The following is a 27,754-nucleotide window of genomic DNA, read 5'->3' on the forward strand; positions in this document are numbered from 1 at the left end:
CAGATAATCGTTCCAGAACTCAGCTCCCAAGGAAAAGAGATGCTACTCTATATATAAGTAATTCAAGTTAAAGTAGGGGCCTACCCTTTATGCTCATGTCACATCAGTGTCATCTCCCCCTATATGTCCAAACCAGGGATATGTTCCTTCACTTTTAGTTAAAATCTTCAGGGGGAAAAAAACAACAAAACAAACAAAAAAAGAACTTCACACCATAACCAGCCAAAATGGGACTAAATGTGGTCACCAAAATATCCGAGATTCCTTGAATCTTGGCCTGCTAACAAGTCTGCTGGGACCCGTCACCCACGATTCCACATGAAGGGAAAAAACACTGCTTGTTAAAATGTAGAAGGAAAATAATCAGTGGAATAGAGGCTGCAGGAAGCACGGCGGGTTCCCAGCCTCTTTTTGAATCGCTCACCTCCTTTTCCTTCAGTGACGGAGGTCACAAGGTTATTAATCCAACATTCCAACTACATTTCAAAACATCATTCCAGGCTTGCAGTATTTGTGCTTCTCTTGAAGCAGCAGCGCTGGGAACACTGACTTTGTCTTATAAATGCCTGTAACAAAATAAGCACATAAGCAGGGACTTGAACAGAGCAGCCACAGCTGGATTTTGTAAGGAGCCGTTTCATTGGCTCCCGTTGTTCCTTCCATTCCCTACGGCACACACCGCAGTCCTGCCCCAGTTCCTGCCCTCTTAGAGGATTGCAGCACTGCTCACCAGGCAGCCCCCATCTCAGCTCACAAACACTGAGCACGACTCTGCGCATCCGTCCTTCCCGTCCAGCCCCGATCAATGGCGGTCAGTGTTACACGAGTGTCGGACCTCTTCTGCTCATAAAAGCCAGCAGGTGTCAAACTGCAGACTGAATGGAACTGCAAATCCAGGAACACAAAACGCTTTTCTAAAACGGTTTAATAAAAAGCTGTGAAGTTTCTTGGCACACTGCAGGAACCCAAAGCCAACCACGCGGCAGCTCTTAGTCACGGAGAAACACCATTTTCAAAAAAGATATTTAAGTTTAATACAAATTTTATACAAAGAAAATGTGAAAAAATACTTCCATATGCTAAAAGCAATTATGCTTCACAAATAAGGCCAGCTAGGCTATTTTTGACACAACTGCAGTTCACGAATATTCTGTTCTCGCCTTTTTCTTCTAAGACTTTCCCCCTAATTCGGGTTCTAGCTGGAGACTGTACAGACCGCAATCTTTTATAAACAATGGGAAAAATCAACATGACTAAAAATGTACAACAGAATGTACTGGAATGATATCATACATTAATTTTCTCATATACATACATCACCTTTGCTTTGTTCAATGCTTTCGTTTTACACAACGTACAAAATGGTACTACAGTATAAGTGTAACAGACAGCATTTCCATGGGTTACTTTCTCTCATACTGCACTGCTTCATGCTTACATAAAAACATAAATTCCATCATATAAATAATACATGCTCTGGCCCAGCATCAGAAGTCCTTTGCCCGCATTTCCTGATCGCTTTTCTCCACACCCCAAGCTCTTGTTCCACGTGAAAAGCTTCTCAAAGTCCTTTGTAGAGGATTAGAATTAAAAGTAAAAGATAAAAGGAAGAAAACTGAACTGCGAAGAACAGGAAAAAGAAACCAACCCTCTCCTCTGTGAAACCAGTGATAGGAAAGCACAGCACCAACCAGCTGCTCTTACACTCCGCAACTTCTCAGATATCAACCTGAATAAAATTTCACCTTGTTTCTTGTAAACAATTTTAACAGTCTGGTCACTGTGAAAAAAAACAATGCAAATCTTAACGGGAAATGTCAAAACTGGCCTAATGCAATGAACAGAAAGAAAGTTAGCCTTCATCATTTGGTTGAAATCCTACAAGAGTCTCAAAGTGCAGAAATGGTTCTCATCCGAATGCAAATCAAGTTGTTCAGGTTCTTCAGGTTATGTTATTTGATGCACGACTGCCATTTCCCTAGACCAGTTTTCAGTGTTAGCTTGTGATAAGGCTGCTTTAAACCTTTCTTTTCCAACTTCAAACACTCTTTATAAGTTAAAGTCGATACAAATATAAAAGGAGATGGAACTCTAACTTCAGTGACATCCACAAATTGTACATTATTTACAAAAGAGGCAGAGATTTGACACGGATCTTACCTGTCCTCAGCTTTTCTAAGCCAGCGCTAATGCTTTACATTAATGTAGTGTAGTTAATGCTTTGTACGTTTATACAAAGCTTAAGTCTGAACCTTTGAGGTTAATCCAAAGAACTGTGTTTATTTTTCACATTTCTATTAGATTTATATATTCCAACAATTGTATGGACTTCTTGTTAGCAGTTAGACTCTTCGTACTTGGACTGGCATTGTGGTCTGAACATACTGAACTCCAGTTCTCATTGCCACTGTCCCAGCAGAAGGACTTACCACTACAGGAATGGTCTGTGGATTAAAACCAAGAGAAACATATTGTTATGTTAGGGGTCATATAAACATGACCACAGAAATAGAGATTTATCGTCCAGGGAAAATCCAGAACAAGCTCCAATTTTGTGCAAGGATTAATACCTTTATTACCACAATATTACCTCATTCCAAGGCAGAAAGTAATGTATTACTTTCCCGTAGCCAAGAGGGTTTTGGTTTTTTTTCTGTATAATTGTTACTTTATAATTAGTGGGACCAGCTGTTCCTATAGGTACTGTTTATGGCATTTTAACCACAAAAAGAATAAAAACCAAACGTGAAATCAGTTCTCCGAATAAATTCAAGGTTATTGTCATTTGATGGTGAATTTCAGAGGTGTAAAGAGGGGTCAATGGAAACGGCACCCAGAAGATGTATTGAAAGTTGTTCAGAGGGAGGAAATGCCTGGTTGGGAACAAAGTGCAAACGGAATTCAAAAGAAGCCATTATGAACATCACTGTTAGCACTACAGGTGGGGAAATTAAGGTCGCCACAGCTGTCTTTTACATATACACACTTACACAACTGAAAAGATTAATCTCAGTTGTCGGAGTGATGGGGATATGGAATGTGCAAGACTCCTTAAATGCGTTAGGATCATTTCCCTGAGAGGTAAATTTTCCACCTCTGCCAGCTTTTCACATTTGTACATTTTGCATACATATTAAACATGCATTAAGGTTTAAAAGTATTTCAATTGCACGTGCAATCATTAGAGTACAGAGGTGTCTGTAGCTGTGCAAGGCTAATGCAAATGTGTACCACGTTTTGAACATGCACAAATAAAGGTCGAAGCCTTCAGACGTTCCACTTACGCTTCACATCACTCGACATATTCCGTATTACAGAACACTGATGGGGGTCACTGCCATTTTTCTGAACGTTACATGAAGCCACTTCACGATCTTAGAACCTCTCAGCTATTCACAAGAGAGCCCAACATCTGCCCTGCCCACCGTTCCATTGCGAACACACAAAAAGTTGTTACGGCAATTCAGTCCAAACGACTTTGGGCCAATCCTGCAAAGGTGCGCTGTGCTCTCAGACGGGACAAACGAGTCAAGTGTAAATGCTTAGGAATGTGATAAGTCGTGATATCCACTGGGCAGTAAATTCTTTCTGTTGAATGTGATGGCTATGAAACACTGTGTGTGTGTGTGTGGAGGTGTGTGTATTCCTACACACAGGTGTGCAGATGCTGCAGCGTGTGGGAGTGCACGTGTATCTGTGTGTGTACACAACGCAAAAGAAAGACAGTGACTCGGGCAATGAGGCCTCACAGTCACAATGTTAAACTTGAGCTTCTATTCTCTAGCCCCAGTCAGAAAACTAACTGGAGTTACCTACATGTGGGCTTCTCAGCTGAGCGCACCGCGTGAGACAAGGCATGCAGTTCGGGTAGCAGTGCGGGATCAGCGTTTCTCTGTTTGGTAAGAGGTCAGCTCAGACACCAGGCTGACCCTGGAGTGAACACTGCAGAACACGACCAGCTGAAAGAACGCGACATTACGGTATGCACAACGTAAGAACCCAACTCACTGCTGTCCCATCTCCAGTGACTGATAAAAGGGTATTCAAGTGTCCTTGGTTCAGTTTTCAATGGGAAAAAACAAAAACAAAAAAAAAAAAAACAGGTCTGAATTCAATGCTATTTCTCAATTTCACAATGCTAATGTGCAAGGCTGCATGGGAGATACGCTACCAATGAATGCATATTTGTCTTTCATAGTTACTGAGATGTCACGGAGCAGAGCTCAGAATCGATTAAATCTCTTTAGGATACCATAGACAAAAAAAAGATATTTAAAAGATACTTTAAATGAATTCTATATATTTACATTGACGTTGTGTTCAAGTATATACATGAAACGGACAAATAACTAACACAGTAATGTCCAATGGAAGTCTGACTATCCTCAGTGCCTCACTGTTCTTAAGGAGAGCTCCTGAATCCTTGTAATAATCAGTGATGAAATGGAAGGGTGGAATGTTGCACAGCAAAATAGGACATTTTGCACTGCAAATTGAAACTACACCAGTGAATTCATATCTTGATAGAACAGCAAATGGAGACAACCCCCCAGAAATACTGTGCAATTTTAATGCCAGGAACAGAACTACTGCAGACTTTAAATGACGATTTAGTACTTACATTACAATTGTGGGTTGAGTGGTTGGAATATAGGTGGTGGTCTGCGGTACCTGGACCAGTTTTATAGGCTGGTTGCTTGTCACACCTGTTGCTATCTGCAGAGACAGCACAGGCAACCTCAGTAAAAGTCTCAGCTTTTACATGAATTCCACCTAGTCATTATTATTATCATCATTATATGAAATTTATGTTGGATGTTTTGTTTGAGCTAAAAATTTGTATCTTAATGAATTCACAGGTTAATTCTTTGTTAATAAAACAAAATTCAAATCATGAACATGATCAATGTGTACAGCATGATGTTTCAGGTAGAATACCTACGTGAAAGCAATTCCAGATCAGTATAACTGGAATATTCCCTGGCCAAAGTTTTAGGCAATTGTTTTTCTCTGATCCCCTTTTCTCCCAGTAGTACAAAGGTCGCGCTGCCACAGACAATACATACGAGCTTCAACTGAGACAAAGAAGTTGAAAGAACTTCCCCCCGGTTCAGGTGGGACAGCACATCCTTTATCCCTTCTTTAAATCTGTTTCTCAAGTTACTCCCTTAGATGACATGTCAAGCCCAGAGATCTAACACCAGACAGTAGCAAAAGTGTCAAGAAATGAACACAGCTCTCTATTATACTATGCTTCCCAATTCTAGAAGAACTATCTCAATGAGACATCATGCTGGAATCACAATACTACAAAATTAGTTTGCTTTTAATATTTTAAAATACAACAAGGCTCCTACTGATGTAGAGGATCAAGTGTAAAGGGTTTGAAGGATAAGCCCCCCCATAAAATTTTTCATTTAATAAATCTTGCAAGGGCAGAAGAAAAACGGTGCTGAAATTGCTAATAGTCAAGCCCTACCTATAAAGCAGAATCTTCTCTATAAACATTTTCTATATATGCAATGTTAAGTCCCTTTTATTAGAGCGTTCGCTCATCCTTGCCTACTGAATACTATCAGAGTAGATGCTATGGAGGATTTCGTAATTGTACACTGCTCCGTTAACTGTAGATCCAGGTGGATTGTTGTGTCAGTGTTATGGAACACTGCGGTACCCTATTGGCAGTCTGTTGTGATAAAGTAAGTTGATTTGAATGCAGGTCTTGAGCTTGGCCTCTGAACCCCCAGGCAAGAAGGGCTTGGAAGTGCTGCAGTCAGTATTGCTTATCAGAAGGCAACTTGTATCGAAAGATCCAGACCAGAATCTACACTGATGGGTCCTGGAGAGAGAGAAAGAAAGAGGTCCAGTCCCCCTTGGCTGGAAGGATGAGTCAAGCCAACACAAGGTCTTATTGGGAATGAGTGCAGGGGAAAGGGTGTTCCCAGAGGACAGAAGGAGATTTTTCTCAAGATGACGGGGGGGAAAAACAAACAAACAAACAAACAGCCACAACTCTCTCTCTTATTCCCCAAATCACACATTTGATATCTGCAAATGGCCATAAATTCCTAGCTGACCCAGGGAGGCCTTTGGGGACAGGTTTCAGAGGACTCTTAGATACTATTTTTGTTTGAAGTGACCGCAGCGATACTCACTGTAACGCTTTCTTTGCTTTTATCAGTTGAAATGTCCTTTTCCTTGGGGGTGCTGGCTGTTTCCGTGGGCGTGGGCTGCGCACTTGAGCTGGGCTGGGATGATTTATTTAATGTTTCTGTGTTAATTTCTGTATCGGTTTCTTGCTGCGTTGCAGTAGCTACAGAAAAAGAAGAAAGAATAGCCACTACTCTCGTGCACCAGTCCTCAATCAATCCTAACAGGCATATCTGCATACATGCAAATGAAGAACACTGAATGATGGTGTATTACCACCCACCCAAGCTCCCCCCAGCTGTGGAACATGCAAACCAGAGCAAGATTACCTGACTGTGTACAAGATTTCATATGCTCAGGCCAGTGAGCTTGTTGGCAGGGATAGTCACAGTAGCTCGTGTTCCAACAGCAATAAAAAATGGCCTCTTTCTTGCAGTTGGCACACCACTGCTTCTTTTTAGTTTCATCCACCGCTTGCTGCTTTTCCACTTCCAGCTGCTTCTTCACTTCAGCAATCAAGCGATCTCGTTCCTGTTCAAGACTCTGACGCATTTCAGCCATTGTCAGTTCTACTCAAAATACAAAGATAAATCAATTTTGCCTTTCCATGAAATGAAAGCTAATAAAATATTCCCCAAATTTAGGTACATCTGCTTCATATCCACTCAGCAAACACAAGCCTTCCATCCTCTCTAAGTTTAAAGTCACTGCTTATTACTACACTCCACGATGCTTGGCACAGAGGTGAAAACAACTGTCCTGCAGTTCTCCAGCCCTTCATCTTCTCCTTTTTAAAGGAATGGAGTTATGTTCCCCCTTTCCCAGTCTGTCAGAACTTCACTGCCACAATTTCTATAACATATGGATTGTGGCTTAGCAACTTAATCAGCCACTTTCCTCAGTACCTCCAGAAGCTGCTCATCAGGTCCCCTGAGCTCATGAACCTTCAGGGTTTTTAGAAGGTCTCAGATCTGGATGTTGTCCTACATTCTCCCAGTTCCTGCCTTTGGATTCTGAGTATCCTACCTACAAACTTTGGTCAACTATGTGGGTAACCCTGTCATAAAGCAAAACTAATTTAAGCAGGATTTTCCCATTGAGTGAGTTCATGTTGGTGACAACCAATAACTGCATTGTCTTTCAAAGTGTTTTTCAGCAACTCCAAGAACAACATTCAATGTAATGTTACCAGGAAATGAAGTGAGACTGACAGGCCTGTAATTACCAGGGTCTTCTTTTTTACTCTTCTTGAAAACTGGAGCAACATTTGCCAGCTACATACTTCATTAGTATGAAGTAATCAGCATAAAATAATTGGCATAAAATAGCTCCTGAAGAGATGATCCGGTGACGCATTACAAAAACAGGTACATTCAATCAGAAGACCTCTGTACCCTGGATCTCTTTCAGAGAGCTGAAACTTCTTGTTTACTGTGCACAGATAAAAGTCATCTGTGTATGGATTGAAATGACATCCACTAATACTGACAGCACATCCTACAAGGTGTTCGACCCTTCATGTGGACAATCCACAATATCTATGATGAAGGCAACGTATACAACAAGCATTCAGATTTTGTTTGCCATTTTCATACCCAGATTATGCTTCATTTCTGAGAGTTCCTGCTGATGTAACCACTGAAGCTTTTCTATCTCAATCCTCAAACGTCGAATCTGAATATTACAGATAGATATTAGAATGTTAATATTTGGTAGTGATAGACAGAGAACAGAATATAACAGAACTGTTACACAAAAATCCAAGGCTATAACAAAGAGTTTGATCATCACTTACATTAAGGCTCCTTTTTAATAACATGGGCAATAGGTATCCTATTTTCTTTGTAGGTTTTCCAATCATAAAAAGTTCCAGATAGTTTGAAAACAAAACCCACTTCCATTAAACTTGGTCTTACATCTAAAATTAGTCAGGTCTCCAACTTCTCTAACCTCAGTCACAAACCCGTTTCTCAGTTTTGCTTGCATTTCTTCACGTGCCATTTCATTGATTCTTTTATTTCAATGAGCCCAGACTTAGGAATGCGAGTTTTTCATTCACTACAAACACCGCTGCTCTCAACTGCAACATCCTTGTTTTGTTTAATACAAACTAAAGATTACACATTTAACCACAATAATAGTCAGCAACCTTAAAAAGAATTATTACATCTATGATCATAATCATGTAATGCTTATGGTAGTATGTGATTACGTGGCATTTTTATACACAAAATACTCTTTTACAACTGCTAAAGGTTACACAGACTCCTTTCCAATCTCACACTAACCTCAGCTATTGTACTTCCAGTGGTATTCTTTGACAGATCGTTATATATTTCAGTCATCGTCCCTTTGATGGCATCCATCATCTGAAAGACAAATAAGTTTTAGGTGTATCCTTAATAGAAAACCACTTCATTTCAACCACTCCAATGTGAACCTGTATTACTATTAGTATCTATACGCGTATATATATGTTTGTCTGGATCTCCTTACAAAGGACTCTTTTAGATGGTAGAAGAAGCACTTCCCATCAGGATTCTGTTGTTTTCAAGTTCTTTTAATGTCTGCATACTTATTTATAATCTTATCTAGCATTCTCTTTTTTTTGTTTGTTTTAATCCAAAGACCTCAGAGAATATACCAGAAGCTGCTCTGCCTCACTCCCCCATCACCATTATAACACTACAAGTATCACAGCACCTGTTGAACTAACCTTCAGTTTTAGTACTTGAATGCATACCTGGGACAAGTTACCATCTGATGAAGCTACGCAGTGTTTGAAAACAGTGACATCTCAGTGTGTTTTACTGAATGCATGCGATGAATTCTTAGTGCTTCCTGTAACTATGGTGGTGAGGAGATAGCCAGGAGGGAATACCAAAAGTTGTCCAAAACACGATGCAATGTAACCAACAGAAGTGATGGGAAAATAGAGAGAAAAGGTCTGAAGTGCTTGGGCAGCCAGAGCATGCCATGCTTAGCTTCTGGCTTAGAATGACAGTGTTCAGCTACTCCTACAATAATAGCTGATCCTCTCAAAGTCTGACTGGTTCTACCCAATGCTTGTTAATTTCTAAATAACGATTTTATTTCAGAACTTGGAATTGAAAAAGCTCTGAAGTTTGTTACAAAAATAAGCTTAAGGAAATATTGTTTGAGAACTTACTTTGCTAGTGTATTTAGCAATGTCTGCAGCCACATCAGCTGAAGCTGTAGCGATTGGCAAGTCTGTATTAACTGAGGAAGAAAGCGTACTTGCAGATCCAGAACTTGTAACCATAGAAATAGGTTGAGTACTTGTAACCAAGGTTATGGTTGATGTGGAAGTGCTCTGGGTGATCTCTTTTTGCTGCACAGCTATGGAAAGAACATAGAGAGCAGATCATTAATCACAAACGATTGTGAAAATGAATAGGTGACTTCTAACTTTAATGTTCATTAAATTATGCACCGAGACAACTTCAAGATTGTTCCTATTTGTACAAAGGTGCCATTTATCAAATAGATTTTATAACAACCAGCCACTGAACTCACATACAATTGTACAGCTTAGAGACAATACAGCAAAGAACTTCAAAACTTACAAGTTTAGGCTGGTCAGTGCACAAGTCTCCCTCTGAGCTGTTCTGCCCATCCTGGGACTTTCCCATCTCATCTCCTAATCTCCTAATTTGGAGAGCTCCCAACTAGTCCCATAGGTGTGAGCATAAGCCCATCTTAAACATTGTCATTGGTCACCGTTTGAAAGAACATCATGGACTTTGTTTCGTTAGAAACAAGATTTAGTGAGTTACTTTTGAAGAGAGCTTTAGGAAGAATTTCAGTTGTACTCTCTGGTGTTATTTGCATTTGTTATTAGTGCTACTAATTATTGTTAGTTTTGTGTTCTGACATGTGTAATGTAATACACCCAGCTCAAACTTAGCCTCTGGTTGGAGAGCAAGGAATGTAAGGTGAGGTTAACTCGTTAAAGCAAAGAATTTATTTACTGAGCTACCTCAAGTGGGATGAAAGTCAGTAAGCAGGAAGGGTTTGTCACACTTGTCTTAAAACAGCTGGTGATTCAAAAATAAGAGCCCAAACCAAAACATGAAGAGCCTCACCCTTCCATCCCTAATGACGGACCTGCCTCAGTTTCCAATTCATTTTTAACAGTTCATATTATAAAGATCTCAGTTGATGATATCCTCAAAAGACAAATTACTGAAATAAAACAGTTCTTCAATTTAACTATGTACTATTGAACGTCAATTCAGTATATAAGAAAATCTATTTATTTTAGAGTGTTTTCGTGTGATATTTCTAGCCTATAATACAACAGAACATGGCTACAATGATGATTTAACCCTGTGGGGGGGGGAAAGCCAGTACAAATCAGCTTCCTGGCAGATAAAACTGGGTACAGATGGTAGATGCTGAGGTAACAGCAGTAATCGTGCAACTGAAACAGAATCAATGATTCCATTGTGTAATCCAGAAAATTCAATTTAGTCTTTCAAAACTGATGGCTAAGAACGGCGAGGATGTTTTACAGATACACACACAGACTGTCATTCAAATAAGGAGATATGACTCTAAATACACATGAGAAAGAGCAGGTGTGGTGAGTAAGTGTTTGTGTTTCATAGTCATCTATCAAAGAAGCACCACACTTTGAGATTTTGTTTACATGGAAGGATTCCTGGTTAGGCAGCCTGGGAGCACTGACATCACTGCTGGGGGATTATGGCATCACGGGCACATTGGGTCAGAAAGTGCATACCTTTAACTGCTTGTCTCGTCTGATATCTTGTCCCTTGAGAGGACTGAGGTTGCTGTGACTGAGACTGCTGGTTCTGCTGCTGTTGCTGCTGTCTCTGCACCTTCTGCATGTGCCATTTCTGAGAAGATGTCTGAAATTTATTGGAAGAATTCCACACTACTCGCTGCACAGCAGGGGCAGTTTCCTTTGGCAGCAGAGGCCTCTGCTTTTTCACAGGGCTTCCAGTGGCTGCAGATGGAGCACTAACAGTAGAAGTAGCACTAGTAGTTGCTGTCACACCAGCCGGTGGAGTCTGGGATGCAGAGCGGGTAAGAACTGGAGTTTCTGGTAGGGGCTGGGTGCTTGCACTGGAAGAAGGTGGAGTTTTACCTACAACTAAACAAAATTTAATGTCAGCTTTTCACCACTAAATCCGATCCATAATTTTACACCACATTTTTGAAAAGTCAGATGCACCTTCTGGAACAGAAATTCTAATAGAATAGAATAGAATCAGAGATTCATCAAAGTGTCACAACTGCACGTCTCTGAAATACCAGCAGGGATTGGGGCTCTTCCACTTCCCTGGGCAGTCCATTTCAATGACTGATCACTCCCCTACTCATGATTAAATTCTTCCTTATGTCCAACCTGAACCTCCACTGGTGAAACTGAGACCGTTTCCTCAGGTCCTATTGCCTGAGAAAAGAGACTGACACCTTCCTCGCTGCAGCTTCCTTTCAGGTAATCGCACAGAGCAATGCAGTCTTCCCTCTACCTCCTTCCTCCTAGACTAAATCCCAGTTCCCTCAGTCACTCCTCATAACTTCTGTTTTCTGTGTTGTTTCCCCTCACCAGCACTGTTTCTCTTCTCTGCACACACTCAAGATCCTCATGGTGAGGTGCCAAAGCCAAACACAATGTTCAGGATGCGGCCTCATCAGCACAAGGGGACCATCACATCCCTTGTCCTGCTGGCCACATGAATTCTGAGGCAGCCCAGGACACCACCAGCCTTCATCAGTATCACCTGGGCATGCTGCTGGCTCACGTGCAGTCGGCTGTCAGCCACCATTGCCAGGTCCTTTCCTGCCTGACACCTTTCCAGGCATTCCTCCCCACACCTGTAACACTGTGTGAGGTTGTTGTGACCCAAGTGCAGCACCTGACATTGACACTTCTTGAATGTTATGGGACTGGCCCATCAGGATCCTTCTGCAGAGCTTTCCCACTCTCAAGCAGGTCAACAGTCCCACCTAAGTTGGTATGGGCTGCAAACTTACTGGCCCATAAGTGAGCTCCCCCCACCAGGCCTCTCTGAACCCAGCCAGCTCCTCACCCAGCAAACTGCACCTTCCCAGGACACGAGCAGCCAGCTTCTCTGGGGGAGGGAAGTGTCAAACACTGGGGGAGGCAATGTCAGTCACCTTACTAAAACCCAAATGAACAGCATCCTCAGCCCTTCCCTCAGTTACAAAGCAGCCATCACGTCACAGACATAAATCATGTTAACCAAGCCTTTCATAACCCATCCTGGCTGCTTGTAAACAAAAACCTCTTTGGAAGAACAAGAAGTTATCATTCGTTAAGATGTTTCTGGGTTACCCCTTACACCTGTCATCCCAGAGCTTATAATGACTGTTCTGTCTATCAGATCCTGTCCTCTTGCTGTGCTGACAGTGAAACATTAGCACTGATCAAAGAACTGTCTTCCCTGGGCTGATAATCCCCTTCCCTTATGGTTTAGAGCTCTTTCTTCCCCCTGCAAAAGCATAACAATTCCCATCCCCCTTAAAGCACTGATTTCAATTGGAACTCAGACAATCTGTATCTCTGAAAAATTCCAGTGTTTAAACAGCTGCAGTTCTGGGACATGGATGGGAAGTACCTGTGCTGGGCTGGTGGCTGAAACAAAACTGGACTTCTAAATTTGTGACAGAACAAACAGGGGCACTCGTAGTTCTACGATGCTGAAAGCAACTCCCATGATATAATTTATTTTTTTAAACTTAATCCAGAAATTATAACAGGGACTGGAAACATCACTCAGAAAGAATGAAAAACATTCATGAAGATCACGTTGCAGCACAGGTATCTTTACCATCCTACTGCAAAAACAGAGCTAACAGCTCTGGCTGGAACAACAGTGCAATGTTAAAGGAAGAAAAAAATCAGAGTTTTGTCCTACCATCTTGTTTAGGAGGAGGTTCTTTTGATTCTTTCTTGTTTTTCCGTCCTTCACGCCCACAATGATCATCTCCCAGATCGATGACCAGTTCGCTCTCAGAATCAGAGTCCAGTCCAAGATGAACTGTTGGAGAGTCTGTTTCATCTTTACCCTTCAGTTTTTCTTTTGCAGGATGTTGCAAACTTTTTCCCTTTTCAGAAAACTCTTTGTCAGTGTCTGTAATTGCCTTTTCTTTGACTGGGTCGTCTGTTTTCTCCACTTCTGGACTTGTGCTTTTAAGTTCCTCCTTATCTTCATTCTGCACTGGGGGCTTCAGTTTTTTTTTCAAGCTTAGTGATTCTTTGTCACTTCTTGTACCTTCCTTATCCTCTCCATCTTCTTGATCGTTCTTTGATTTCTGATCCTCATCACTGTATTCACTGTCACTGGTGTCAGACTTTTCAGAATCTTCAGAGTCACTGTGTTCCACTGCAGTATAAACAGCTTCAGATATTTCATTTATTCCTAAAGGTGGGGAGGAAAGAACGTTCCATATGAACATCAGACTGACTGGTATTACCAGAGGGGAAAGGAAAGAAAGGCAAAACCCCAAATCCAGCCCTCTGTAGAACAAAGTATAGTACATGTGTACAACTACTTTAACCATCAATCCTTCAGCTATCAGCCTTTCCCTCACTGCTCTATCTCAGTATCAGGATAAGTGAGAATTACCTTCCATATATACCAGTTCTTACTTTTATTTGATTCAACACTTCTTCACTACCTACAAGCTGTAGCTTTGTTCAGTGTTGGACCAACACTGGCAAATATTAAGAGGAATGATCAGTAACTGTAAGAAACCACCTTAAAATTAGTAACACCACTCAACTGACTGCAGTGACTTCTAGGCATGTTTGAAGAATCTGCCTCAGACTGCACGGCTTTTGTAAGGAGAACCTGTAACTTTTTAGTGCTGAGGAAATCTTCAATTAAATGCTAGGCAGTGTTGGTGCTTTTTAACAGCATGACTGGGTACACAATCTGTGCAGCTAACGTAAGTTAGACACTGATCTTTGGTTTTTCAGTGTACAAAGCCAGCAGTAAGCACACAGTTCTGTCCAACCACCTACATCAGAATGGTACAAAAACAGCACAAAAGCTGAAAGCTTTTTGGCAACAATCAGAAATGTCGGAAAATAAAGTTCAAGATTTGAAAACTTTTTCTGTTGTTTTTTTTTTCCCCTCAACATTTTCTCATCTGTGAGCTGCAGGTTTCCACTACAGACTTGGGATACTCACCAAGTTGTGCTTTACAGCTCTCTATTGTCTTGTCAAGATTAAGCTGGAACCTACTACGTATCTGTCGTTTTGGTGAGATGAGTGGCACAGGGGTGGACTGCTGCTGGACCGACTCGCTCAGCTCTTTCAGATCCATCTCAGCTTTGCTTCGATCTACAAAAAGGAATTGAGAAAAATGTTTTACAGAGAGAAGAAAGGTTACTGTCTGTGTGAGAGAAACCTTACTGAGTAACAGCACAGACAACCTGAAACGTGAAAAATGGGGACAAAGAGACACTATAACACCTCCCCGGGGAGTCCTGCGTCTTAACATGGAAGTAGTCTCACAGTCCAAATTTATCTGTCTTGCCCACAAGGGGGGTCTCACTGAGAAGACCCGAGTTTTCGACTTGCCTCATTAACTCTGCAGTAAGAAAACAGAGCCGGAGGGCAGACAAACCCCCTGAGGAGAAATCTTCAAATTCTCCTCTCCAGAGTCTTCACTGTTTCTTATCATCCACCTCAGGAATTTCACTCCTTATGCTGTTAAAGTTGTCCATCTTTTTCTGTCTCTATTTCACAAGGACAGGTGCAATCTGTGTATAGCTTGGTCATTCACACCTCCACTTTTCACTTTGGCCAGTCTACCAGCAACAACTGATGGCTCCTTTCCACTGTTTTGCCTTCCTCATTGTTGACTTGGAGAAGGATCATGGAGCCCTTCTAGCACTCTCCTTAAGGTACAAGTTTTTGTTTTGCATATTTTCACTTTTGGTTTCTAGGGGAATCCCTTTTCACACCGTGCTTGAGAATAAGACACATAAGTCATATCTGAAACCCACGGGTTCTGCAGATGCAGTCAGGTTTAGTGCAGCTGACACTATCAAATGAAGGGCTGCCACTTCCATTCCTAGCATCAACACTCACTCAAAATGTTCTATGTTCAAGCTAATGGCTCCCATCTGTGCCTCAAACAATTCCCATATGATGTTTCTTTTTTTTCAAATGCATTGTTACATCTGATAAGAAAGACAAACAGCTGTGGTGCAGCAAAAGTCATTAATTCCATGGGCATGTCCACAAGCACAGACGAGCACTGAAAAGCATGGTATATTTAAACGAATGCAGAACTTGATCTGAAGCCTTCCTTCAGCATTTAGTGAAGACCAGGAAACATTCTGTCATTCCACGTAACATCAAGAGGACAGAAAATGTAGCCAGAACTGAATCAGAACATTCATAGAAACAAAACATGATTGAGGAAATGGATTTGCATCTGTTTGGCTTTCAGAACTACTTTACCAAAGCAGTACTTTCCTAATTCAATTTTCCAGATCTCAGTCTCAGAATCTCAGTATATCCCTTGCTACAGATGGTCAGTGAAGAAGTGACATAAAGGTTGCAAGACCACAAGACAAGTGAAAACCTCATCAGCAGTTCATGTAATTACAAGCTTTAGAAACTTACCTACTATTCAGAAACATTTATTTGTACAGTTCAGTGAAGAAATCATCCATTAATTACTTTTGATCAAAAAGAAACTGCAAGTTTCAATTCCACTTACAAAACATCAAACACCTTATTTGATGGAACAACAATTACAAAAAGCTACATTTAAAGTTCTTTGTTCATTTAAAGCTACCAAGGACTAAGTTTGTTCACATTGTCTTGGCACCACCATAGTTTATTCAGCTACAACACACTCGGACTTTTAAAAGTCAACACTAACCAAGATTCAGATTCAGGATGCTCCCTGGAGTGGCAGTTCGTTCTTGCTTAGCAGAAATTGGCGTTGATGCTTGAGGAGAGAAGGGTTTGGGACTGCCTGACAAGCTCCCTGCTTGACCTGTTCTTGTTGGTGCAGGAGAAGCTGAAAAGAGCACAAAATTAATAAAGACAGAATTAAAAATAATCACAGTAAGGCCACACTTGCTGGGACAAAACAGCTTTTCAACTTATAAAAACAGTTTAAAGGTTTTTGTTTAATCATTGAAATGTTATTCTATACCTCCGCTGTCAACTTTCAAATATCCCTTAGATTTTCATTTAATAAAAAAGCAATTCTAAGAAAAATCACACTACTGTATGACTTATTTCATTATACCAAGTGCACATTTACCCTCAAAACCTCTCTGTTCTCAAGATTCTAGCTTACAAAATTTGATTATTTTTAACTTAAAGCAACCCTTGACTCTGAATTGCTACTATTTTATTGCATGTAAACATTAACAAAAAAAACCCTAGCCATTTTCTGATGATGTTAACAGAGAATTAAAAGAAATCATGAAGGGCAGTCAGTGCAGCTGGAGATCGGTGACAAAATCCCTCAGATAAGGCAATGGGATATTCCAATTTTACACATTTTAAGCAAAAGTCTGTGCTCCGATCCTTCAAAACATCCACAAAGTCACGTTTCAAACATGAACTTCAGGAAACTCCCAGCCAAGTCTACAGAAGGAAGCTTCCATAGGCCATTACCTGAAAAAAACCTCCACTTTCTGACAGCAAGCGCTGCGTGTTCAACTTCCGTTTAATGCTCTGAAGAGGTAATCCTGAACTCACTGCTCAACACTACATCTGACAGCTGCCATTCATTTGCCACATCCCAGGATAAGACTGCAAGTTACTTCCAAGTTATTTCCTTCCTATCACTCCAAATGCACCACGGAACCATCCATTTCATCTGAATAAAAGCATCCCCATCTGAGGACAGTGCAGTCTTCCTACCCGGAATTTTCTTTTACAGCAAACAAAGTAATTTCATCCCCATTTTAATCACATCACACACATTCCATTAACAGGACAGGTAAGTTTAAAAAGAAATAATTAGCATTTGTGACAATATGCAGGTGGAAATGCCAGGTGGGAAATTGGAACATGTGAGTTTAGAATATGAAAATAAAGAATCATAGAACAGCCTGGGTTGAAAAGGACCACAATGATCATCGAGTTTCAACCCCCTGCTATGTGCAGGGTTGCCAACCACCAGACCAGGCTGCCCAGAGCCACATCCAGCCTGGATGCAGAGCAGCTCAGTTGGAAGGGACCTCCATCAATTCCATCTGCCTGCTGCTAAGTCAAATCTGGCATTTCTACCCACTAAGACAGGATCAGGAAGGTGTGAGGAAAGTGAAAAGTTCCCCAGAATTGCTATGATGGTCAGGAATGCAGAATAATAGGATAATATTTGTCATCTTCTATTACCTTTCCCTAACGTAACAGCTTTAATGTGATTTTGGTAACTATCTACACCACTGTAAAGAAATAATAACGTACAATAAGAGCTCTCAGTTTTAAGACAGAAAACAGTACCTGTAAGCTACACCTTGTGTAGGAAATTGCACACACATCCACACTCGAGGATTGATGCATAGAATGAATTATTCCTTTTGACATGTTATTCTCTACTGAAATATCCACCTGTTTTCATACACTTAAAACTGTTACAGTTACTTCATAATTTCCCCGAGATGTACAGAATCCAGCCATGAGATAATTTGGAGCCCAAGGTGGTTTCACAGCTCAGCTTTTAAGAGGAGTAAGATGTGTGGATGTCGGCCTGCTTGTTTTGGAGAAACTACTGGATTGCACAAACAGCGCAGAACAAAGGAATAAGTGCAGTGTATGGCACTTGATGGTTGGTTGTTTTATACATTAGGCTTCTGGAAATTGATCTGGTGGCAGAGGGGAAGGTGGTTATTTAGCACCAATTTCTCCAGCTGCGATCCTGATCGGATAAACAAAATGTAACTAAATCTCAAAGTCACTTCACCCAATTCTGAGCCTCATTCAAATGTGCCCGTCACTCATTCACATGAGTAAGAAATGTGTGCATTATCAGTGCAGTTGCACAGAAGGTGAAGAAGCAATACTACATTTCTATTGTACAGCACCACCTCCACCTAACTAGGCAGGACTGGTAACATTTATATCCCTAAATTTTAAGTCTTATTGTATGGGAGATTGGTAATCACAGCCTGAACCTCTGATTAATCAGCTGAGGCAAGTGTGGGGTCAGCTGTGGGAGCACAGGTGAGAGTGATGTAGCTGTGCTCCCGGAAGGGGTGGAGCTCGACTCCATCCCCTCTGAGACCTCATTTAAGGGCTGACTCCCACTGAAGCAGTATCTCTTGGAGATTGCTCACCAGTGAGGACTGCCCCAGCTTCTTCAGCCAAGGCACCACCACTGGTGAGTTTTCCTTTACTTATTCCTTCTGTACATTTGTTACCATCTGTATATTAGCAACCAATACACTTATCAAAAGCAAATAAATAAAAGCAAAGCCTTGAAAAAGAGCTATCCAATTTTAAATAAAACACCTCCTAATCACAACAATTCTAACTGGTGAATTAACCATATGCAGTCTTACACCCCCTTTTTACCTGTATTTTTCTCAATAAAATCCATGGATTCTTCACTTGCACTAAAATGGCTGGAAGTTGCTTTTTTCTCTGCATCCTGCTCAACGTCAGACCCGGTGTGAACAGATGAGTTTGTACTCATTGGTGACCGTGGCATATCAGTCAGTGAAATCCTACGACCTGTGCTACTGCTCAGCATAGGTTTGCTCATTAGAATCTTCGGTGATGCTGTCATATCAAAGTTCAGTTTGATTTTCTCTTGCTTGTCTGTCTTTGCAGTTCCGGCGGTTGGGTTTGTAGGATCTAATAACATTTGGTATTGATTATTGGGAGTATACGGTGTCCGGAAAGGTGCGTAATTAAATACCCCAAACCTTCTACGAATGTTATCAACATAAACCTCCATTTCTTGCATTGCACTATTGAAGATGCTTTTCGTCTTTTTCACAGAAAAAGGAATTTCTTTAGACATGAGGTAGCAATTATTTATTGGAACCCAGGCCCTACAAATCAAACAGAAAGACAGAAGATGATTTGACATTTCACACTGTGAACTGACACAGTCAAATTTTAAGCAGTCTTTTTTTTTTTTCCAAACCTGGATTTTATTCCATCATAAAGACACGCACAACTCGGATCGCTTCAGAGGATCTTCACCGCCTTGTAAAAGGTCAGTGCTCAGGCTTTGGTAAATAAGTAAATTGTTTCTATTGGGATATTTCTAGCTGATTTTACTCTTCTCCAGCAACACATGAAATTAGATTTAATACTGGTCAATATGACAAAACATACTTAACCAAACCAGCCCATGGAGCTGTAAGAGGATCACTACAAAACAATGTTTCCATTGGTCATAGCAGAAAACATGAAAATGCCAAGTGAGGAAAGTACCATATTCTAATTCTAACAGCCACTATCAGGACAACCGAACTCCTCAGTGCTAGGAAAAACTGCGTCTCTCCAATAAGTGTAGGAGAGATTTTATTCATAGTGAAATGAGCCAGACTCTACAACACTGCTTTCCATGATATTAAAATACCAGGAACTTTGACTTGATTATCTCATAGCCCTGTACATGCTTTTATGAACTGTATGAATTTTATTTTAGTTCAGGATAAATCTAGCAGCCCTCACCACAGCTTTCTCCATTTAAGCATTGCCACATGAATTCACCTGAATGATCAGTGAGATTATATAGGCCTAAGTCTTGCAAGCACATGGCTTGCACTCTCCAGACATTTATGTAAGAAATTAAAATAGTATATGCTATGATATTATTATAGCTTATTCAGGTCAATAGTCAAAAAACAGGATCCCAAAACTTGGAGAACATAAAATAACAATGAGTTTCTTTATTTTTCTTTTGTTTTATTTTAACTACAACCAGAAATAACCTTTGGTTAAAATCTCACCTGTCATGTTGGCCAAAGAAACGGGCATCAACTTGCCCATCTTTATCCCTCAGTGCTTTAGCAGGCCAGAACGGAAAGCCTTTGAGTTTAGCCCAGACCAAAGGGTGAGGATTGCTCTAGAGAGAGATAGTAGAACAGTAAGAAAATACAGGCAGTGTTACCTTCAAAAGCTGATAAACAGTATTAAGTTTTTTAAATTATTTAATCTATGAAATAGGGATAATGCACGAGACCCTGGACAAATACAAGATCCCACTTCACTATATGCTTGACACCTAACAGATCATGGGAGCAAAAAGGTAAAGTAAACAAACAAACAAAAAAAAAAAATCAAAAATATAATCTTATTTGAAGAAATCTTAATGGCACTTCTAATGTTTTAAAATTCTTCCTTGTTCTCTCCAAATACGCAGCACATCCTAAACCACAGCTGACCTTGGAAATTCTCTAATTTCCACTTAGGCTCAAGAGAGAATTTGACAGATTATACAGTTCTACCTCAGAACTTTACTAAGTCTTTCAGAGTTTGGTGCAATATTAAACAAAAGCAGAAGTCCGGTGTATGGGAGATTGGTAATCACAGGCTGAACCTCTGATTAATCAGCTGAGGCAAGTGTGGGGTCAGCTGTGGGAGCACAGGTGAGAGTGATGTAGCTGTGCTCTCGGAAGGGGTGGAGCTCGACTCCATCCCCTCTGAGACCTCATTTAAGGGCTGACTCCCACTGAGGCAGCATCTCCTGGAGATCGCTCACCAGTGAGGACTGCCCCAGCTTCTTCAGCCAAGGCACCACCACTGGTGAGTTTTCCTTTACTTATTCCTTCTGTACATTTGCTACCATCTGTATATTAACAACCAATACAGTCAGGCAACTTATTAACTTATTTAACAGGTAATAAAGGAAAATCAAGTCTTAATACTGAGCTCTCAGAACAAAGTTTTCAGACATTCACATTTCAGACATCTTACTCTTAGTGCAAGTACCACAAAAGACCCACCAGTGGGCACCTTTTATTAGAGGGCAGAGACTGCAAACTGGTTGCTGATACAATTCACAGTCACTTCACATCAAAAGCGTGCGGTCTGACAGCTAACACCTCGAGATGGTCTTCTGCTTCCACAAAGAGCATGATGAGCATGACACATAAATACAAGTCACTTTGTTAAACTAGAGCAGTTCTCCTTAATTCACAAGCCTCTCAGTAACTATCACGGGTTGTAAACAACAGGAGGGTAAGAAGAGAGAAACGAGAGCCTTCACTTAATGCACTAGCTAGACTAACATCATCCGTAACTTACACAAGGCTCACAAAACCAATTCTCTCGTTTTTGGCAAGCAGCTAAGTAACATTCCGGACATACTTCAATTTCATTCATCTGAAAAGAAAAAGCAAACAATTATTCAGTAACTTATCACAGTTTGAGGTGTGATTAGTAAGTACTATAATATTAATCTAATTTTAAAACATCGTACTTTCCACAAATCTGTGGTCATAAATCAACCCTTAATTGCCACTAATTCAACGCTGCTTTGAAAGAAAACCCTGTTTTCCTACTCAGGGAAGTATGTTTCCCAGTTAAACAAGACGTTTTTAAGCCCCTCTTCAGATCATACAGTACTCACAGCATGAAAGTACGTTCTGTCTTTAGTGTTGCATTTATTACTGTGATAAACAATTACTGGCCATCATTCGTTTCTGAGGCAAAAATAAAACCTCAGCTGAACATTGAATTCCATAATAATTTAGGAGAACAAAAAGTAAAATATTTTGTTCTTTTGTTTTCAGATTATATGAGCCAATTAGGAAATCAGGACCAGGTTATACACAAGTATTTATTCTCTGAACAATTGATACATTCTCAGAACTTATTAGAATTATGGATATTGCTGCATCAGCACAGGTGTGAGAAAAGCACTCTGTGTAAATATTAAGTGTCAGATCAAGAGATAATTTATACCAACAAAATATTGTTCAGAAACGCTGCATTTAGAATAAATTTTTGTAATATTAGTATTATGAATTGTCACTGAAATAAAAATCAGTTCAAACAATCCATTCAAATTGCAGGCAGTCGTTCTTGCATTTAATCACAGGGCTTTCATAGTGAGACATCAAATGAACCACATTAAACATGCCTACAAATCAGAACATCTGTTTCTTTTTCCACCTCCAAGCATCCGTTTAGAAGGCAGGTGTCCTTGTGCAGATCCCACACATCTTCTCTCTCATCACTGCAACCTTTATCACATACGATGAGTACCTTAATGGAAGTATTATTAGCAATGCCCTTGTCTATAAGGCATGGATATGCATCCCCAAACATCAGAAAGCCTACACAAATTATAGTTTGTAACACACACATTAGAAAACATTATTTCAATCACAAATACAAGCAGTGGAATACTTCAAAAATACAGAATGAACAACCAAATTCCTTGCGGTACACATACCTCATGCTCACAGATTTTGATGATGACTTTCGCTGTTTGTGTCAATTTGTGATTTCCTGAGGAGACAATAAGAAAAATGCTCTAAGCAAACAAACCATTAGTATAAAATGATGATAAAAATCAACAGGTTTTAGTTATAAAAAGTTGAAGATAACATAGAACATCAGAAAAGACAATGCAAAACAGGTAGATATCAAACACATGCTTGTAGAAGCAGTAGACAGGCTCTTCCCAGCAAACACAGCACAGAAAAATCTTTGTGTGCTCCCTTTTCATGCCCGTTGCAGCCTGCCCACCTGTGACACACTACTCAGTAATGGACATGTCCTCAGTTAGGTCTCCTACTGAGAAAGGGACAGCATAGGCAGTATTTGCTATTAAGTGTAAATGTTTTTTGTTGTATTTTTTATTTTTTTTAAATAGTCATGTTTAAAACTACAGCATTTAGCAGGAAGATACTTCCACCATTTGCCAGGAAGCAAAATACAGATCCCTCCATCGCTTAATTTAATCTGAAGTTTCACACTCAAAGAAGTGTATATCTGTATATCTTACCCCCATTGTAAATAATGCAGTTGTGCAAAATCCATTTGGCATCAGCCAAAAATGCTTCAGTGCAACCGTACATTTTCTTTTTAACATTCTGGAAAGAAACATTTTAAAACGTATCAGGAAACAGATATGAGTAAAATTCACATCTTCCTGAACACCGCTGCCTGTCAGTCACACAATGACTAAAACAAAAACCTTACAGCTAATTCTAAATACTTCAGTACCTGCCAAGTTCAAGGTGCTTTTTGATTGCCCTGAACTTTATGAAATGTCTAAATCAATTCTCAACAATGAACTACTTAGATCAGCATCTTCAATAATTCCAAAGGGCTGCAGAGAAGCACCACTAACCACCTGTTAATTTCCTGGGGCAGTATTCCACTTCAGATGAGTCCTTGATTTTTGCCTACTGGCATATGACTGCTCCTTGGCATTTTAACTTCTTAGAACCAGAAAAAACTATTTACTGTACCTCATAAGCCAGTTTTTGATATTTCAGCCTACCAGCTGGGTGAAGTAATTCAGTTAGATCAAATCAGCGACATGGATTTGTTACACTTTTATGCCACAAAGACATTGACCTCTGCTCCCAGGGCGCAGAGAACAAGGACTCATCACCAGGTACTACCACAACAAAGCTCTGCATCGCTATACTATTATTAAAGCAACAGAGAATGAAGAACTTTGTAACTTTCCAGAATTAGATGGATTTATACAGAAGAAACTCAGAGTAAACTTGTCTTTTTTATACTGCTTTCCCTGAGCATTTGCTATTAGCTCAGACTGTAACAGACACATTCAGTTGGCACATTCAGTTGTTTTTACAATAACAAAACTGTAATCAAAACACTTAAATAATTTCAAGCCATCTCTCCCCCTCCCATCAAAAAACCCAGAAAGCTTAACCACAGCATCAAACTCAAAACCTTTGCCTCATACAAACCTTCTCTAATGTACAAAGGTCCATTGGATGAAAGATATATTCTGCATAATCTGGGTGTTGATCCAGTGAAACTGGCTTTTGAAATGGCTCTGTCTGTGAGGAGAAAACAAATCCCATTGCTTCTTAATACTGAACAATTTCATCAACAACTCGATAGTCACTCTTTGTCTAATACTACTTTCAACTCTGGTATCAGAGAAAATTCTTAAAAAGTAATAGTAAAAATTTGTGAACTAATGTAGTACTGGCAAAACAAGGAAATCAATGCCCTCACATTGCTGATTCTCCATGTGCTGGAAATAACAAATTACAAGCCTTGGAGGTTTTGTAAAATGGACCGTTCTTATTTACAGTAGTTCTTTCTTGAGCAGAGCATTAGCTGAGGCTCTGCAGATAGTTTTTAGGAGAGTAAATACTCCCCTTATTGAGAGTTTGATAAAATTAACTCTAGATAACTCTGAAAGTTCCAAGACTCCGATAAAATTATTTCTGAGTCTCAGAACTTTCAGGGCAATGGTGCTTTGCAGATAAGTTCAAACTTCCATCAGTGGGACTCCACACTTTATCTGCTGTTGTGGAAGGGCTGCAGTTCTCTGAACACAGCCAAATAAAGCTATCAGACACCACAACAGCAGGTAAGTATCTAAAGTATCTACATTGCCTTTCTAGCTGCATGTTCAAAACATTTTGTCAACTCAATATAAACAAACACTGATACTTTGTTTCTGAAAAGCAGCATTTAAAGCTTCTAATGACTCCTAAGAGGACGCTACTTACCACACCAGAGTTAAACTACTCCAAGAGTTGAAGTTTATCGATATTAGAGAGTAACCTTCCCAGAAACTGTCACTATTTTTCTGATAAAATATTTATCATGCAGACATCAGAGCTGTAAAGCAGCCATGATTCCTTCCACACATCTGGTTTTTCCAATATATTTTACTGTATGTAAAGCACAGAGACTCCTCTAATTTATTTACAGGGACAAGACAGCAATAGGAGTTTAGATAAGCCATGGCAATCCATTAAAACATTAAAACACTTTTTTTCTTCCCACATGTGAAAACTAGTCAAAGACAGCACAGTGAAAAAAGAGCAATCAGAATTTTGAAAGAAAGAATGAGGGAATGGAATATGTGAAACACTCAGGAGGCACTGATGATTTTGAGGGTTAAGTCTGAGACAGACACGTGGAGCCTGGTAACAGAGGAAACAACATTTACCCTCTGTGATAAAAGTTCATAGGTCGGCAGATTCCTACAGCATGCGAGTTGATGGCACAGGCTGTCACTACACTGAGAAAAAATTCTTCAGTGTTTCACAAGTATACGATAGAACTAATTTTTGTTGTGAGAACAATTCCTACTAACCAGAGGAAAGCCAGGTTTTTAAAGGTTATAATTAATTACTTGACACAGCATTGCTCAGTTTCAGTGAGTGAGAAAACACAAATTCCCATTAGAAAGCTATGCTGTATCTTCACTGCATCTACTGAAACTATCTCCAGAAGCTGCATCAAGGAACTGTGTTTTGTATGCATTTCAAAACAGTATGCACAGTCTGAACTAGGCTGTCTGTAATATGCGGGTGGTACATAGCAGAGAATCTGATAAAATAAGCTAGACTCAGATCAACAAAAGGAAGCAAAACCCAATATTATGACAAACATACAAAACAAGCATTAAAAAAGAAATCTTCCTTACCCCTGGCTGTTTCATTTTCTGTAGTGCAAACTTCAGCAAATATGATAGCTGTTCAGTGGTGAGCATTGTCATAGCTTTACTCTGTGTTTCTATGCATTCTGCAACTGTGATTTTCTAAAAATGAGGATGAAAAGATATTCTGTCAGCAAACATTTCTAGGTGAATTCTTCTCCAGTATAAAATCCCAGCATTTGAATGGAAGAAAACAACTACTTCCTAAGAAACAAAATATTTTGGATGAAGCAGCTTAAGTACTTCCGATATTTGTTTCATTCAATTCTGGGTATGTTAGCCTAAGAAAGTAAATGAATATACAAAAAGGGAAAAGACTAGAAACTGCATTCATCTTTTAGATCACCCAAATAAATGAATATTGGAATAGATACAATTCCCGATACAAGGCAAGTTCACAGCAACATGAATAAGGAAGAAAGTCATCTGGGCTCTCTATAATGTAATACATGGCTAAAAAAAATAAAAAAAAAGCCATCTGATAAACCAATTTCCACTCACTGTAGGTGCTATGATGCTAATTATCCTCTCCCCAGGAACTGTTGGAGAGGAATAGTTAAATTCTTCCTCAGACCTGCAGGAAAATATAGTACTAATAATATCCTCTTGCTTACATAGACCCTACAGTGCACATCTTCTGAGCACTCTGCAGAGCTGATTGGCCCACAAGAAGCAGCATGAAGTAAACTAGACAACACTGAAATGTTTTCAGAATTAGAGGTAAGATGCAGGGATCTCTCTTTGAAATGGCCTTCCCTAGAGATGGCAAGAAGCTGGAGAGTCATGGTGAGATGGCCAACAGAGTCCAGGTGAACACAGAGAAAAAGCAAGGAAGCAGCAAGAGATGCTCCCTTTTTGCACAACTTTTTCTGGTACCAAGAGGCAATATCAGAACAAAACAGAAACACTCTGGAATGTAAAAAAAAAATGCTGCTTGTATCACTCATATATGGAAGAAATCCACTCCTGATATCAAACTAACCTCACATTCTGGGCAAAACCAATCCCCCTCTGGTTCCGCTGTCAGTTTCAGACACTTAGCATGATAAACCCGAGGGCAGAGTTCGCAGCAGAGGACTTGGCCTTCCCGATGACAAACCCAGCAATAGAAATCATTCCGTCCATCCTGTGGTACAACATCAACAGGGTCTGTGGTGAGTGGCTGCTTCATATAGTAAAACGGACCATGTCTTAGTTCTGACTGAAATGTAGGCAAGAAAAACAGGTTTGGTTTCAAAACAAATTTGCATTTTATAAAAAATAACATTTATAGCAATAAATATCATCATATATAAAACAAACAGCAATCTACAGAGTTTAATTAACAGTTATGTAAACACAGCATCTTACTTATTGCACAAAGTCATTCATGAAAAGATTTATCTCATCTTCAGATGCCAAATGATGCATATTACACTCAGCATCAAAATACATTTTTGTGGCAAGTGAGGATAAGTGCAAGTGATGCAATCCAACATCCTCAAACTCAGAATTCCATGGGGCTGTGAGAGCTACATACTGTGAGATGTAGTGGTGGCTAAACCTGGCACAACTGAAGAAACAAATCAACCCTGAAACAAGTAGCTGAGCACCACACAAACCTGTCCTGAACTACAGTAACTCACAACTTTTCAGAACCAAGCAAGTCAATGCTGATTTTAACTGATAAAGCAAAATGTAAAGTAGGATGGCACAGAAGCAGATTCACATCTTTAACAGGGCGACCTCAGCAGCATGAACCTGGGGAAAAATTTATTCCACCATTTAAATGCACATCAGAACTCAAGACACAATCTCTATTGGTTTGTCTGCACTAGAAAATAATGTTAACTTCCTAAACTGCATGCACTGCTCTTTCACTTGTGCCTCAAACTGCTTAAAGGTGACATAGATGATACAAAAACGTGGGAACAGGAAAGCCTGGGAGAGCCAAAATTGGACAACAGATACCCAATTGTTTCCTAGAATGGATTTGAAAAAA

The 27,754-nt window shown here is 40.0% G+C and overlaps 1 protein-coding gene across 22 annotated transcripts in view; it reads right to left on the reverse strand.

The window, feature by feature from the left end:
• Window positions 1-908: 908 nt before the first annotated feature.
• The window catches only part of ZMYND8 (zinc finger MYND-type containing 8), a 59,359-nt gene continuing 32,513 nt past the window's right edge, over window positions 909-27,754 (reverse strand). For 16 of the 22 annotated variants that reach the window (XM_072349904.1, XM_072349912.1, XM_072349920.1 and 13 more), the window contains 18 exons: window positions 26,756-26,974; window positions 25,762-25,875; window positions 24,059-24,151; window positions 23,119-23,206; window positions 22,564-22,619; window positions 21,411-21,488; window positions 20,114-20,229; window positions 18,723-19,204; window positions 16,069-16,209; window positions 14,361-14,513; window positions 13,083-13,586; window positions 10,916-11,290; window positions 9,320-9,510; window positions 8,439-8,519; window positions 7,746-7,824; window positions 6,480-6,719; window positions 6,156-6,313; window positions 2,711-5,839 (listed from right to left, as the gene is read on the reverse strand). In XM_072349904.1, coding sequence (XP_072206005.1) covers window positions 5,825-5,839; window positions 6,156-6,313; window positions 6,480-6,719; window positions 7,746-7,824; window positions 8,439-8,519; window positions 9,320-9,510; window positions 10,916-11,290; window positions 13,083-13,586; window positions 14,361-14,513; window positions 16,069-16,209; window positions 18,723-19,204; window positions 20,114-20,229; window positions 21,411-21,488; window positions 22,564-22,619; window positions 23,119-23,206; window positions 24,059-24,151; window positions 25,762-25,875; window positions 26,756-26,974 — 3,183 coding nt within the window. In that variant the 3' untranslated portion in view covers window positions 2,711-5,824. Of the gene's footprint in view, window positions 5,840-6,155; window positions 6,314-6,479; window positions 6,720-7,745; window positions 7,825-8,438; window positions 8,520-9,319; window positions 9,511-10,915; window positions 11,291-13,082; window positions 13,587-14,360; window positions 14,514-16,068; window positions 16,210-18,722; window positions 19,205-20,113; window positions 20,230-21,410; window positions 21,489-22,563; window positions 22,620-23,118; window positions 23,207-24,058; window positions 24,152-25,761; window positions 25,876-26,755; window positions 26,975-27,754 lie in introns of all 22 variants that reach the window. The other 6 variants (XM_072349914.1, XM_072349921.1, XM_072349922.1 and 3 more) reach the window with 3 other exon arrangements.

This window comes from Excalfactoria chinensis, chromosome 15 (genome assembly GCF_039878825.1).
Source record: "Excalfactoria chinensis isolate bCotChi1 chromosome 15, bCotChi1.hap2, whole genome shotgun sequence".
Classification (NCBI taxonomy): Eukaryota; Metazoa; Chordata; class Aves; order Galliformes; family Phasianidae; genus Excalfactoria; species Excalfactoria chinensis.